We start from the raw sequence: 14975 nt of genomic DNA, 5'->3' as shown, positions 1-14975 counted from the left end.
AGAGCAGTGGGAGGGACGCCTGCAGTATAATTTAACTAAAGCTGATTTCTTGGAGTGGAAAAAGGGGGTGAACACGCACATATGAAGTACAGTGCCTGTGCCTAACAAGTTAGAATACACAGCTTTATATATGATTTGTGTGTTCCTCAAATCAGTGTTCCTGCTGAATGGTCTGTTTGTGTCAGTTACTCGTTCTAGTGGTCTTGGGAAACTCTCATATCAAGGAAGTATGATTTCTCTGACTCTAATTGACTGGTTTTGAGCTAAACCTCAACTTTGTAGCTCTTCTTTTGAATATAGGTATTGGAAAGCTTCCGGTACATTGTGGACAAACTAAAGTTCTTGCCTATAATTTTTTATAGGAAGGTATTGTTATGTTATTTCCACTACAATAAGCAACTGTACTGCATAGCAAAAATTGTTGAAGTAGATTTGGAGATTTTGGTGTTTATAAAAGTGCTTCTTTAAAAAGAAATGATTTGATAATTGGAGAAGTGAAGAAAAGCAATATAGATTTGTACTTGAAATAATGACATATTATTTGCTTTCAGGAAGTACCAGATGATCTTGATGGTGCTCCCATTGAGGAAGAGCTCGATGGTGCTCCCCTAGAAGATGTGGATGGAATTCCTATTGATGCTGCTCCTATTGATGATCTGGATGGAGTCCCAATTAAATCTCTGGATGATGATCTTGATGGAGTTCCTTGTACGAAATGTTTCAACTTTCAGATTGATTCTTCAGTCTTGGATCTTTTCTTCCTGTGTAGTTTTTAGAAGTACAGCCTAGAATTGATCTGGCATGTAGCTTTGTAAAATGTTGATTAATTTCAATATGCTCTACTGTCTTTAGATAGTAATTGCTTCAGAAACACAGGAGGTGTTTTCTGGTGTTACACAGCAGGATTTAAACCCTGATTTCTTTACTTTGCAAATACCAAGATTGTATTATCTGTTTCATTGTTTAATTCTGACTGTTACCTTAGTACTTTTTGGTTTCTACTTCTGAGAAGCTTTCTAAGTTATTTTTCTGTGTCTCTTTCTCCACCAGTGGATACAACTGAAGACTCAAAAAAGAATGAGCCTATATTTAAAGTTGCCCCTTCGAAGTGGGAAGCAGTGGATGAATCGGAACTGGAAGCTCAAGGTTAGTTCTGAAAGTATCTTTTCTGAAGTAAACTGAAAGCATAATGTCACTTATGTAATGATTATTTTCAGCTGATCTGTATTAAAATGCTAATAGGATTCATGTTGTAACATAGTTGGATTTTCTCTTGTAACTTGTTCACTGAATTTTTAACCAAAAAGGAAAATGGTGTGTTCTGTTATGGTTATTCTACTTCAATAACCTATCAACCTTTAAAAGTAATTTCCAGTTTATTGAGAATAAGTACTGAAAACAAACAACAAAAATGTGAGCATGGGGCTGGCAGTCTTTTTAAATCTTGGTTTTAAAGATAATGGTATGCAAACTGACAAATTCTTGTCTGCTTTTGAAGGATTTACTCCAATATGATATGCAGTGTGAGTGAATAGTTTTGTGAATAATAAATATTCTGATAATGGGCTGGTTGAATATTTCTGTGAAATAAATCTGTATTAAGTGCTAGATAGTGGCAAATTTTACCACACTGTAATTCTTATTATATGTTATATACTATGTATTTCTTACTATAATTATATTACAAATATTAATTTTCAGATTAAGTAGTAGCTATTTTGTTGTTAAAATTATACTTCTGTCTCTTCTAGCTGTTACTACTTCTAAGTGGGAGCTTTTTGACCAACATGAAGAATCTGAGGAGGAGGAAATTCAAAAGTAAATACTTTTTCTTTCTAATGAAAACATACTTATGTATCTACCATTGAGTGTCTTTGGAACTCCTTGTAAGATACGTTATTTACTACATGAGCAGAAAAAAAAAAGGAAACTTTGAAAGTAGGAAAGTAAGAAAATGGAGAAAATTTAGGATTTTAGTGCAGCATGATTTCAGCCCCCATGATTTTTTCCTAACATGATAAATTACATCTTTTGGTAGAGTTGCTAACTATAATCGTTGAATTTATGCTGATTTGAGAATTCAGCATCAAATAATAAAAGCTAAGGTAATAGTATGGAAATCTTGCTGTCAGGTATATATGAATTAATCTAAACCTCTGCCTTCTGCTGCTGAGACAAGCACAGTGAGTCATGTTCAGAGGTGTTTTCACTGGATGCTGTTAGGCTCCCTCCATGACAGCAGAAGTTGGTTTTGAGTTGTCTTTTACTTTGCTCTTCAGGCAGCTGAGAGGGTCTGTTAGTTAATGCTGTAAATACTTCCTGCATTGCATGGAGTCCTGCAGCACTCTAGTGGCCAGCCTGGGAATATAATTTTGGGCAGCTGCTATCTCTCAGGTTTATCTCACAAAAGCAAAAGTAGTAAATATTTTTCTTCTATTAAACTTAATGTACCTAAAGAGCACCATTACAGCAGTTAGAGCTTCTGCTGAAGGAGTGGGTTTCCTTTTGTAGCTGGGATAGATATGTATTTGATGACTGTAAATTTCATTAGTTCTTCTGCACTCTGTTTCTATGAAAAGTGTAAATTGTGTGAGTCATAAAAACCAACAGTTTAATTAAATGAGAAAGATCTGTCTCCTAGATGGAGACTAATTTGTAGCTGCAGACTTATGTAAGTTAAATTAACAGATTTGAAAACTAGTAACTAATCCTAGAAACTTAATTAACAGATTTGAAAACTAGTAACTAATCCTAGAAACTAAGAGAAACAGTACATTTCATATATACATAAGAGATCTGTGACATCTTAGTTAATTCTGTATGTTTTCTGTAAAGTCAAGAAGAAGAAAGTGAAGATGAAGAAGACACACAGAGTTCTAAGTCAGAAGAACAACACATGTATTCAAATCCTATTAAAGAGGAAATGCCTGACTCCAAGTCATCAGTCAAATACTCAGAAATGAGTGAAGAAAAGCGTGCCAAACTCCGAGAGATAGAGGTGAGCAATGGGGTATTTTGTGCCACCCTTCTGTACCTTTCCAGTCCTCAGCCCACCCTGAGTTCTCTACATACAATTGGGAGGGGTTTTTTACTGAAATAATTATAGTCCTATTATATAGTGGATTTTATTGTAGTCTGGTGTATTTTTGTAAAGGTTTATTTGTTCACACCCTTACCTTGCCTGGTTTTGACATTTAAAATAATGAAGGAAGAAAAATGAAGAACAGAGGGCATATTTCCTGTTGTTTCAGTACCACTGTAACTTTAGATTGCTTGGATGCCCTTAGACTTTCCTCCCCTTGGAAAATTAACTTTTGGGATTAACTTTTGGATGTGGCCTTAGTCCTCTACCTTTCCTGTTTTTTCTGTTTCTTGCCTTGAAGTATCTGTATTTTATTGCATTTTAAAGTGTCTCTTTTCACTGTTTCATCCATCAAACAAAGTAGATACAGCTAACCCACATAGTCGTGGAGCTGGAGGCACTTTAATTGAAGCCCTCCATGGAGTTCAGAGGGCTCCCTGGTTGGTCTCTCCTCACCTGTTCTCTCTGAGAACAAGTGTTAGTGTAGCTGTTAAGCTTAATCAGCAGAGGTTGTTCAGCTTTGTTCTGGCTTCTGAGCTTGTGCTTGACTGAGAAGGTAACTAGAACTGGAGTTGAGCATGAGCTTCGTGTAGCAGTGAAGCCTTTCTGGCATACACTGCCATGGAAAATCAGGTTTAAAATTGTACATGACTTCCTGGCTTGTATTCAATATTCAGACCCAGGGGTACATTGAATATCAGAATTCTTGTAGCTTCTGCTCATTGCATTAAAATGATATTAAGAAGTTGCTAAATGCTTACTGCAGTTGGAGCACCTCCAAATGACAGGTTATAATCTGGGTAATGTTTGGAAGGTGGAATTGTGGCTGCCTACCTGTTCATGCAATACTGTGCTAGTTAGCTAAAATCAGACATTAGCAAAGTGCCATAATATTCTTCTGAGATGTTCAGCCAGTAATATTGTAGAATGTCACAAGTGTTGTTTCTCTTAAATATGCCTCTTTTTAACTATTCAGGTTTTGCCGAAATTAATAGACTCTCACTGAGCACTTAGAAATCTCTTGCTTTGCACAGCAGTTTGATAGTTCCTGATATACAGCCATATTAAGTGAATAAATTCTGAATGTGAGAAGCTGAATGGGATTTATGTCTGACCTGACTCATGGTGGCAGTATCTTTGTAGGAAATACATGATGTTAGGCGAATCAAAGTACAAGTGAAACTGATTTTCATGTTGCTGTAATATTGATTGTAGCAGTTATGGAAAGAGCTGCTTTCAGACTGAGTATCTGTTTTACAGACGTTATCTTGGCAGTTGTGGAGGCAGATTAGGTAGTGATTTGCTTTAACCATTGTCAGTTTTACACTGCACAAGTGTTTTTAAGATCTTTCAGCAGTGTATTCTGTCAGTAAAAGTTTTAGGTGGCAAATATTTGAGTTTTTCAAGTGCATGCTTGCATTTTATTCTTTTTGATAAGTAAATTACCATTTTGGTTTTAGACTTTTGGAATTGCCTGAAGAGGAGAAAAATTTTTTTTGCTTTTGAGAACATTTCAGACACTATGTAGGAGTACTTAAAATTTTCCTCAAGTTTGTCATTGACAGGAAAGTACTCCCTGTACTACTTCAAAGCATTTACATTCATGGTTTCTTCTTTGTATGTACCCAATCCCAGCCAAAACCCACATCCATTATTAAATTTGAGGAAAGGAGCTGAGGAAAAAAAACAACCAATTACCAGCTTTAACAATTATGCCATTTAATATGTGCAGTAAAAAGTGTTGTGTAAAATATTTGGCAAAAAAAATGGTGAAGTTTAGTTCTTCAGCTGCACAGTCTACACAGTGACTGCCAGGGAAGCTAAAAAACATTTTTTTCATGCATTTTTTTGGAAATTCATTAATAAAGCGACAATTCTTTCTCTTGGCACAGTTAATAAATTAAGTCTTGTTAGCTGGAAGGAGAAAGTGAAGTAAGAAACAAACTTTGGCTTCAGCCATTAGACTGGTGCCATCAGAGGAGGCAAGTTAGTGACCTTTTGTTTGCTTCCCTCATGCCCCTGTTAATCCTTCTGAAGTGTGAATTCTTTCCTGAATTTAGCAGGAACAGAGCCTTTCCTAAAACACCGAGGAACAGTGATTTCTGAACTGTTTCTCTATATGTGGAAAGACTGGCACTTTGCTGTATATTATAACACAAATGGTGGTGTGAGGGTTCCTGCTGAACCTTTCTGCTGATACCCCCAGCTGAGGGGGGCTCAACTGCAGATAGAGCAAGCTCTGTGAGTGAGGGAGGAAAGCAGAACAGCTGACAGAAGTTTACTGTGGTATGAGATAACAGTGCTTTTTTAAAATGTTATTTTATTTCTTTTTCCCCCAAAACAAGTTGTTCCCTTATATTTGAGACTGAAATGAAAAATGTGATGTTGGCATAAGCTCTGTAACTGAAGGGAAAGGGGATCTTGTTCAAAACAGGTTTAGCCTTGCTGGGGTCTTATGTTTTTTAACATACTCATGATTACTTTGTGATACCTTTCCTTTCTGTCAGTAATGGGAAGGGCTGATTAGATCCAGTCTGCTGGATTTTTGAGAGGGAAGAAAAAACCTGTAGAGTTTGATTTTGTGACTACTTCATATTAGGGAATTGAGGACCTGGAGAATAAGAATCCTTTCAGTTAATCAAAATGGACACAGTTGCAAAGTCTTTTCCTTTGTGTGTTTTCAGCATGGAAGAATGAAATATTTTTTAAGAGAAAACAACTTTCTTTGTTTGCTAAAAAATAAAAGCTCAAGCACTGAAAAAAATCTACTCATATATAGAATGCAGTGTTGGAATGGGATGTGCAGGAGGGTCAGAGCATGAACATTTGGAAGAGGGCTGACAAATACACCTGAAAGCTCTTCCCTCCTTCCCCAGAAAAGAGATACCTTCTCCTCCAAAAAAATTTGAATGATTGTTTGTACAAGGACTTGTCACTAGGAAGAAAGAATTGACAAATGATACGAGATGTGAGTGAAGTTTCATGATGTGAATCAACTTGGAGAAGGTTTTAGTTCATCTAGACCAAGAAAAAGACCCAAACAAAACAATACCAAACAACCCACCAAAAAAAAAAAAAAGCCCACATGGAGAAATTCTGACATTTGCTTAACTTTGTGACTCTGTCAGGGATACTGCAGCAAATTTGGTGTTATATTTAACAGCACTTGAGAACTGAATTCAGTTGCTAAGCTTGTTAGCACATGAAAAAGTATTATGTTAGTAAAAATCAGTTCTTTCAAATCAGGCACTCTGTGCAAACAGCCCTGAAGAGGAGGTGCATTGTTTTATGTCCTAATTATGTCAGTCATTTGATTTTGACATTCAGGGTTAAATGAAAAAAAAAGGCTTTTTCTAAAGGAAACTTTGAAGTAGACAAGAGAAGTTAAAAGAATATATTGACACCTGCAGTAAATGATTTCATTTTGAAACAGATAATGACCCAAGAAATACAAGGGTGCAATGTACTAATGATGGGAACAGAATTTAGTAGAGTAACAGAAAAAAATTCCCTCTATTTTTAGTTCTCACCATGTCTGTAAACAACTGCAGGTGCCTGCAGATGAGTGTATGGTTTTGTGACTTTGATCCAGTTTAAATAAATTTAGTATCTCTCTGTACAAGCTTGTATAGAAGGAAAGAAGAATACAGATTATATGTAATGGAAATTTCATTTTCAGCCACCTGCTTAACTGGATAATAATAAGTCAAGTAATCTAATGGTCAGTATTATTTTCACAGCTTAAGGTGATGAAGTTTCAGGATGAGTTAGAGTCTGGGAAAAGACCCAAGAAGCCAGGCCAGAGTTTTCAGGAACAGGTTGAACACTATAGAGACAAGCTGCTCCAGAGGGTAAGAACTGTTCTTTATGTTTGCCTCTGATTCTGTGATGGGCTTCTATTGAGTTTATTGAATGTAAGGTGGCTTTAAACATAACAACACATGGTTCCTGTTAAAATGCTGCTGTAATGTCAATCTGCATGTCTGAGTCCCAGTGCTTTCTGCAGAATACATCTAATCTGCTCTTTAAATCCAAGTCCTGTAGTGTTTCCCACTGCACAGCTGGGGATCATAGGCTGTACAGAAACCTTAGAGACCACTCCTGCATCTACTGCATGAAGCAAACTGTTTGGTGTGGGAGAGGAAAGGGACAGCTCTCAACTGAAGATTCATCAGACTTCTCCTTTTGCTTTTAGTAATTGATCTGTTGCACTAAAGGCTTCCCAAGGAAGGGAGAGAGTAGTTTGAAGCAGTGTATCTGTTTCTGATTCTCCAGTGTTTGTAAGCTTCCTGAATAATTCCAGCTCATCCATTCACCCAAATGTGACTCATTCTATACCATGACCATTTTTAGGAGACCTCTCTGGACTATGAAGTCAGAGTGATTTTAAAAGTTAACATCTTACATGTGATATGATGTGATCTCAAACCTTTGAAACATAATGAAAAAACAGACTCTTTGGACATTGCATGTAGTGAGGGAGGATAAATGACAGTTGATTTTCTCATCTGGTTTTACAGCCTGACAGATCAGTGATGGAATTAGGTACCCATGCAGTTCCTTGGAAGTTAAATACAAACGAGCAGTTTCCACCAGGGGTTTTTCTGTCACTTGTTATTTGCATTATTTGGTGCTCAATATCTGACTAATTCACAGTACCTTGAAGAAAAAGACTTCTAAAAATTAGGTAAACTGATCTCTGCAGGAGATGCACACATTGGAGGTGATGTTTGCAGTTAAGACTTTATAAGGCTTTTCTAATTTTCTTTCTAAATGTAGTTGTATTGTAAAACTTTCCACTTTCTTGATGTTTTCTGAAAAGAAATGATTTGTGCAGTAAGCACAGAAAGCTTGGTGAGACAGTAGCTTAAACAAACAGAAATTGATAATAACAGTCCTGATAAAATTTTAGATGCCTTGTGTTGAATTAGTTCAACCAGCTCACAATATTTTGGATTTTTAATAATTGTCTCTTTCATTTTCAAGAAAGAAAGAAACATTTATAGCCATTCTTTAAAGCAATAGTAACGCTGTTGTTAAGGGACTAACTTAATCTTTTGCTTTAATGCCATAATAAAGCTAGTTTTTGTAACAATAATGTAATATTGATCCTGATTACATTTCCCATGAACTTGGTGGCTGGTTGTTCTTTTTTATCAGACTTTCAATAAACTTTCCAAGAGTAATTTCCCAGCAGCATTGTATATTGTTTGGAGTCTAGAAACTTAGAGCTATTCAAAATACTATTTATTCTTATTTTTCAAAATAAAATACATAGTTATGCTGTCAAGTAAACCTGGCACATCTTGAGAGTGCAGTGATTTTAGAGATACTTAACAGCAGTTTGTAAGAATAGGTGTAAGGATAAGGATACTTTCAGGTTTTACTTCTAAGCTTTCCCAGTAAAAAGAACTTGAGACTAGATGAGGATAAATGTCCTGGTATTTCCTGCCCTTAGGTTACCTCCCCTCCTTCTACTGTTTTTATTTTTTTTAAATTTTTTTTCCACCATCCCTCCTTCTGTTGAACTAAATCACCCCTTCTTTATCTTTATGGGGTATGCAGGGAATATCTGTTGATTTTTTTGCCATGGAATTGATTTTTTAAATGATCAGTACTAAAAACCACAGCTTCTGATCTCAGTGTTCAGACTTGGTGATGAGCTTTGTTTTTTTTGTAGTTAATTTTCTGTTTGACAGACAGACTCAGTGTGCTCAGGGGATGTATTTTCTCTCACAGTGGTCCTGTTGATACCTAGAAATGGACTATAGCTGTTTGCTTTTGACAGAGTAGATGTTATTGCAGAATCTTGTTTGTATTTCTGTTTTGTGTTTAGATAACTTCTAGTTATGAGTGTATATCAATTTTCAGTATGGATTAATATGGATGACTGCACATTTTTAAAGTAGAAAGAGGTTCCTGGAATTCTTCCATGTTTAATTTAGGTTAGAAAATGTATTACAGCTGTAAGATTTCTCTGAAATTTGTAACACTGAAGACTGTATATTTCTAGTTAAATACTCAGATTTTCTCACCCAGGCTGAAATCCCTCATGTTTTAGTTTGTGTTACAGTAAATGTTTGTGCAGTGTCCCAAGCTGGAGGAAGGGCCCGAGGAGCTGGGAGGGTGTGACCATTAGTTCAGATCGTGTTCCATCAGTGCTCACATTTATGCTGTTTGTCATTAGCTTGATTGCCTCTGATAATTACTCACACCTTATCTGAAATCATGATGCTTCTAATAATCTAGGAAAAAGAAAAAGAGATGGAAAGAGAACGGGACAGAGACAAAAAGGACAAGGAAAAGTCTGAGACCAGGTCCAAAGATAAGAAGGAAAAAGAGGAAAGTACACCAACACGAAAAGAGAGGTATGGCTCTCCTTGGACTGAAGTGGATGGGAGGAAAACCCTCGCAGTATCTTTGCAGGCAATGGCAGCCTTGAAATTACCTTGTATCACACATCTGATTTTAAAAGAAAAACACAGAACCACCCAACAAAACAACAAACCAAACCAAACCCAGGCTTTGGCTATTAAAACATGCTCCAAAATGTTAAAGGAAACATGCTCCAAAATGTTAAAGGAGTTGTCATTTTTACCCTGCCCCAAGTGAGGTACCACTTCCCTTTGAACAGAGCTGCCCTTTGGCTCATTTATGCCCTGGGGAAGCATGGTCAAATGATTACCAGTTGCAGACAGGGTTAAGTGTCTTGTGGCAGTGAATTGAATTGCCTGCAGTACCTCAGTCGGAGAACTGTCCAGAGGACTGGCCACAGAGGATAGGCAGTGGTTTCAGTGGTGCTCCTCTCCCAGTGCTGATCCTGAACAGCTGAGCTTGGGGTAGCTGATTGGGCACTGATCTTCTGATGCTTGCATGGCCAGACTCTGCCACGGTTCTAAGTGTAGCTATGCTAAAAGGCCTTGCTTTTCAGGGAGCTGTGACAGAATGTGTTTACCATTCTACCATCATTATTACCAAATGCCTCACAGGCCTTAATTTGTTTCAAGCAGAGAAAATCTGTTGCACACGTTAAACTTGATTTTTTGTTTTAATAATAAAAAGCCTACAATACCTTAATTACTTCCAAGTAACTGACATGCCATGGGCTAAAGCAAATGCCTGCAGAGGGGAGCAGATGTTCTGACGGTGTGTTTTCCCTCCCGTGTGCGCGGCTGCCCTGCCGCGCAGGAAGAGGCGGCACAGCGCCTCCCCCAGCCCGTCCCGCAGCAGCGGCAGCCGCCGCGCCAAGTCACCCTCGCCCAAATCCGAACGCTCCGAGCGCTCCCACAAGGAGAGCTCCCGCTCCCGCTCCTCACACAAAGATTCTCCCAGAGATGTCAGTAAAAAAGGCAAAAGGTGAGCTGGTATCTTCTCTGTTTCAGGGAGCTGGTGGGTGTGTTTGGCTGGGGTTTGGGGGCCTGGGGGTGTTTCAGCAGAGCGCATTTGATACTCAGGTACTTTCTCTCACAGGATCTGTAGTGCACGTTCCTCATTAATGCCTTTGAGCACTGGGGTTGGAAGTCCACACAGCCTCCTGCCCTGATAACCAGCTGTGGTTCTGTTTACCTGTTTACTGGTGATTTTAAGAAATGCTGCTTTAAACCAGAGCACCTTGCTGCTTTCTTAGCATTTTATTTTCAAAGGATAAATCTTCTGTAGTCCTAAAATTCCTGTAGCCTTTCTATAGAACCTCTCAAATTGGAGTGACCATGCAGCCTTTCACTGATGATCAGCTTACATGAAGCTCCTCACTCCTGTAGTTTTTTGTTTTTTAAGGCAAAAAAAAAAATCAGATACTGCTTATGGGGTTTTGTTTCCAAGCTAGGTATTTCCTAACCTCTGACACAAATATTTGTATTTAGTTAATGTTAAACTTGAGGTGAGATTTTATTATTCTGCTAAAGCTGCTATATCTTGAAAGTTCACCTTCCACTTCTTTTAGAGGTACAGAATATCTTACTGATATAAAATTCCTCAGTCAGGCTGAGGAATACTCCTTTGATGGTGTTGAAAAAATCATACCACATAACTACAGTATTCTTGTGCTTATATAATTAAGGATTTCAAATAAAAGTAGAAAAGTAGCTGAGATTTTTTTTTTTTTTAGAGTTAATATGATGCTCATTCAGGTTTCATTATGTTAGATCAATCTATTAGGTGTGGGTTAGATGACAGTAAATTTATTCAGTGTCCCTTCTCTTTCGGTGGGGCTGAATCACAATCTGAATATGCTTGATGAGAATCAAAAGTATTTCACTGTAACACAATTGAACATAGTTTTCCATTTCTGTGTGGACATAGGCTGCAATTCATACAAGAGCCAAGCTGGCTGAGACTTATGTGAAAGGCTGGGAGATCCTGATGTGGGTTTGACATGAGTGTGTTATCATTCATGTGGGGTCCTAAGCACTGAAGTTAAGCCCAAAATACAATACTCTCGAAGCCTTATAATGTAAAAATAGCCTTTTCTCAAAAGCAAGCTATCATCCTGTTACTTTCATGATTAGGGAAAATGTTTTCTGCCTCGTTTGGCTCAATAAATGGATACAAATAACTTCAGGAAAAGGTGCTTTATTAATAGTTGACTTTTTTTTTTTTTTTTTTTTTTTTGGCAGGTCGCCATCTGGCTCCAGGACACCCAAAAGATCAAGAAGATCACGATCCAGATCCCCTAAAAAGTCAGGGAAAAAATCCAGGTCTCAGTCCCGTTCTCCTCACAGATCTCACAAGAAGTCAAAGAAAAGCAAACACTGACAATGTTAATATTTTTTATGATGCTGTCACTTACTGGAAATGCGGTTTTGTTTTTGTGCCTGAACAGTCTGTTTAAAAACAAAAAAGCATTCCTGATTTTTTTTTTTTTTGGTGAATGCACGTGTATACTCATGAGTATCGGCATCTGTAGACCTGTCATTGTTTTATATTGTACAAAATATCTTCATTGTGACTATTTCCCAAAAGAAACATTTTTGTGTTTAGAAGTTTCATCAGAAATGTGTGTAACTGATCTGCTGGCAGTAGTGATATTTTGTTTTTAGAATGTTGTGACATAGCAGAAATAACCCAAATGTTTCCCCTTTTTGTAGCTTTGACAATTTGAATTAGATTTCAAATAAAATCTGAACAGAAAATGAAGATGTTGTTTTCTTGCCCCACTGGTGGTGCAGATCCCTAAGGGAGTGCAGGGTTTGTTTGGGAGTGCTGTGTATTTCAGACTGGGGTGCTGGATGGTTCAGTGCATTGTGGCTCTGTTCTGTTCTCGTGGTTTGACTCCAGATCCAGGCACCTTCTGAATCCATTGGATGGGGTTTCTTTCCTGCTGTGAGATTTTACTGTAAGAAGAGTCCAACAATCTGGTACCTACCCTGATAAGCTTTACAGGTAAATCTTTGCTTCCTATGACTTCATTTTAACCACAGGGAATATTTATAACACCACTGTAATGTTTTTGTTCATTTTTACAAAAGGGCTTCTGCAAAGACACATCCACTGGGGCTGTGTGTAGTATATGTGTCATTGATGTCTCAGTAACAAGCCACCTTTGTGGCCCACATGGGGAGCACCAAGAGACAGCAGGCCTGAGGCTCTGTGATTTCTTACATATATATAGATACAATAACTTCAGCCTTCAGCACACTCTTGTTTTCTAAAACTGTTTTTTCCTGCAAAAGGACAGCTTTTACATTATTTTACTGAATTTATTCCTCTGTTGTGAAAATTCTTCAAGATGGGAAAAGTTAAATTTTACTACATATTTATTAATATTTTTGATTCAAGAGGCTGTTTAACTTCTTTTTTTCATGTTAGGCTTTCCCTTCTCCAAACCTGTTCTGTGTGTTAGGCATTGTTGTAGCTTTAAATTGCATCACCTCACCATGCAACCTTGCTGTGGGTGGGAGAGGGGGAGGGAGAAGAAACAGGGAGGTTTCAGTGTTTATATGTGGAGGTGTGGGGAGATGAAAATGAAATGCTAAAATCAAAAGGGATCTGGCCTCTTGTGAACTGTTGGTAAAAGCCAAAGGTGTGTTTAGCTGCGGGCACAGAGTGCTGCAGGATGGCCTGCTGTTACACTGCTGGTACACTGATGTGTCCACAGGCTTCTCCAGGAGATTTGTAAATGTGTTGGGGAAAACCTATTAGACAGGTAAATAGCCTCACTGGCTGCACTTCCAGAAGCAGGAGCTAAAAGGTCTTACAAAAAAGAAAAAAAAAATCTGTTTTTTACCTGGTGAAAGACATTGTTACAAGATTATGTAAATTGTTGCATATGTGATGCAACACATCACATGTGTGATGTTTGCTAATGAGAACTGCAGTGATCTGGAACGCTGAAAATACAGAGAGTGCATGCATGCTGTAAAGACTTTCTTAGAATGAGGATTGAATAGATGCACTGATAATGAGAAAAAAAATACACCTTTTATCTGTTTGTAATACATTATAAAGAATCTATTTTAGAAATATGCAGAGTTTATTTTTTGTATTTTTTTTTCCTCCCTGTAGCATTAGGTGTTTCAGGTTAGGATTCAGCAGAGATTTTGGTTGCTAAACTATTATAAACCAATTAATTTTTGTTCTTAAATGCTGTGTGTTTATACCTGACACAGATGAGATGAAGCTTTCTAGAAAGAAAAGTAGGTACTAAAATCGGTTGGGGACAGGGAGAATCCTAACTGTGCAGTGGGAAGATGATCACTTCAGATCCAATTAACTTAATTACTTTTATCTTGTAGCTGTTTATAAATGGAGGAGTGATAAATGTCAGTGTTCTGGGTCAAGTAGGACTAAAGATGCTTTGCCACAGAGGTATTTTATCTGCAGAATCAATTGTATATTTCATTTAATAGCTAAAAACCCTCAGGGTAGAAAATCACTTAGCATTTCGGGTACTTTTCAATAATTAATTTTCATTTCAGCTTTTACAAAGTTCTCAGCAGCAATTATAGAAAGCTTAAGCCAAGTAGCAAGAGAGCTAAAGTAGCACACCCATTAGGGTGTATTTTGTAACTGCTCTATTATGCAATGCCTTTTTCACTATCTGTTCTCTAAATACCATTGCCATGCCTCTTGTTCTTTGCTTCGTGTCCTGGGCTCTAAAACAGCTGCTCTTACCCAATAGTCTCTTAAGAGCAATTAAGAATCTGTATCTTTTACTGAATTGCCTGGACTTTTTTGCCCTGTAGAAAAGAATATCTTTTGATCTTGCTTAGTCTTAATTTCCTCCTGCTTTTGTGCTTTTGTTTATAGATTGGCTTTTCCACAAAGAGAAGCGGGAAGGGGGCGGCACCTGCTAACAAATATTTTGTAAAAGATGCAAAGTGTTATTGAAGTCTTAAAATCATGCTGCTTATGAAATTCATTTTTCTTTGGGTCACGTTGCAGTGCCAAGGTACAGTCACCATGTGCCATTACTATGTGACTTGTGTTCTGCAGCATTTTGGGGTGAAGTGCTGAGTGGGTAATGTAAATAACTGATCTGGGATTCAGGAAGTAGCATTCAGGTGAAGCCTTGTGAAATGAAGTCCTGTCCTGAGGAGGTGTGGTCCTGTGTCTCCCAATGGTTCCTGTGGTTGTAGGGGAAGAGGGAGCCTGTTATCCTTTGAGAGCCTTCAGTGTGTGAGTGTCCAGCTCTTCACTTTGAGAGGGCATGGAGACACGGGTGGGTAACAGGCTCCTCTCCTGCCCTGCCTTAGGGAAACCAGAGGGAAACGTTCATGCTTCAGTGTTCAGGCTTGTCCAAAAGCAGAGAAAGCGACTGTAGCTTGTACAGCCTGGTTCTAGCCTGGCTGAGAGCCCCCGTGCAGCCTGGAACAGAGTGGGGTGTCCTTGGGAAGGGAATGTCCCTGGTATGTTCCCAGGTCTGTGCTGATGAGCTTTGGTGTAGCCTGCCCTG

At 38.0% G+C, this 14975-nt stretch overlaps 1 protein-coding gene across 4 annotated transcripts in view; it reads left to right on the top strand.

Annotated features, from left to right (window-relative positions):
* Positions 1–12217, top strand: part of U2SURP (U2 snRNP associated SURP domain containing) — a 28055-nt gene extending 15838 nt beyond the window's left edge. For 3 of the 4 annotated variants that reach the window (XM_030227281.2, XM_018912999.3, XM_030227287.2), the window contains 8 exons: positions 552–708; positions 1051–1146; positions 1752–1818; positions 2836–2998; positions 6823–6933; positions 9332–9450; positions 10271–10438; positions 11698–12217. In XM_030227281.2, the coding sequence (XP_030083141.2) occupies positions 552–708; positions 1051–1146; positions 1752–1818; positions 2836–2998; positions 6823–6933; positions 9332–9450; positions 10271–10438; positions 11698–11836 (1020 nt within the window). In that variant the 3' untranslated portion in view covers positions 11837–12217. The remainder of the gene's footprint in view (positions 1–551; positions 709–1050; positions 1147–1751; positions 1819–2835; positions 2999–6822; positions 6934–9331; positions 9451–10270; positions 10439–11697) is intronic. The other variant, XM_030227283.2, reaches the window with a different exon arrangement.
* The last annotated feature ends 2758 nt before the right edge of the window (positions 12218–14975 follow it).

The sequence above is a fragment of the Serinus canaria genome, chromosome 9, assembly GCF_022539315.1.
Source record: "Serinus canaria isolate serCan28SL12 chromosome 9, serCan2020, whole genome shotgun sequence".
Taxonomy (NCBI): Eukaryota; Metazoa; Chordata; class Aves; order Passeriformes; family Fringillidae; genus Serinus; species Serinus canaria.
Note: the sequence above shows the minus strand (reverse complement) of the source record. Positions and strands in the feature narration are given on the sequence as shown.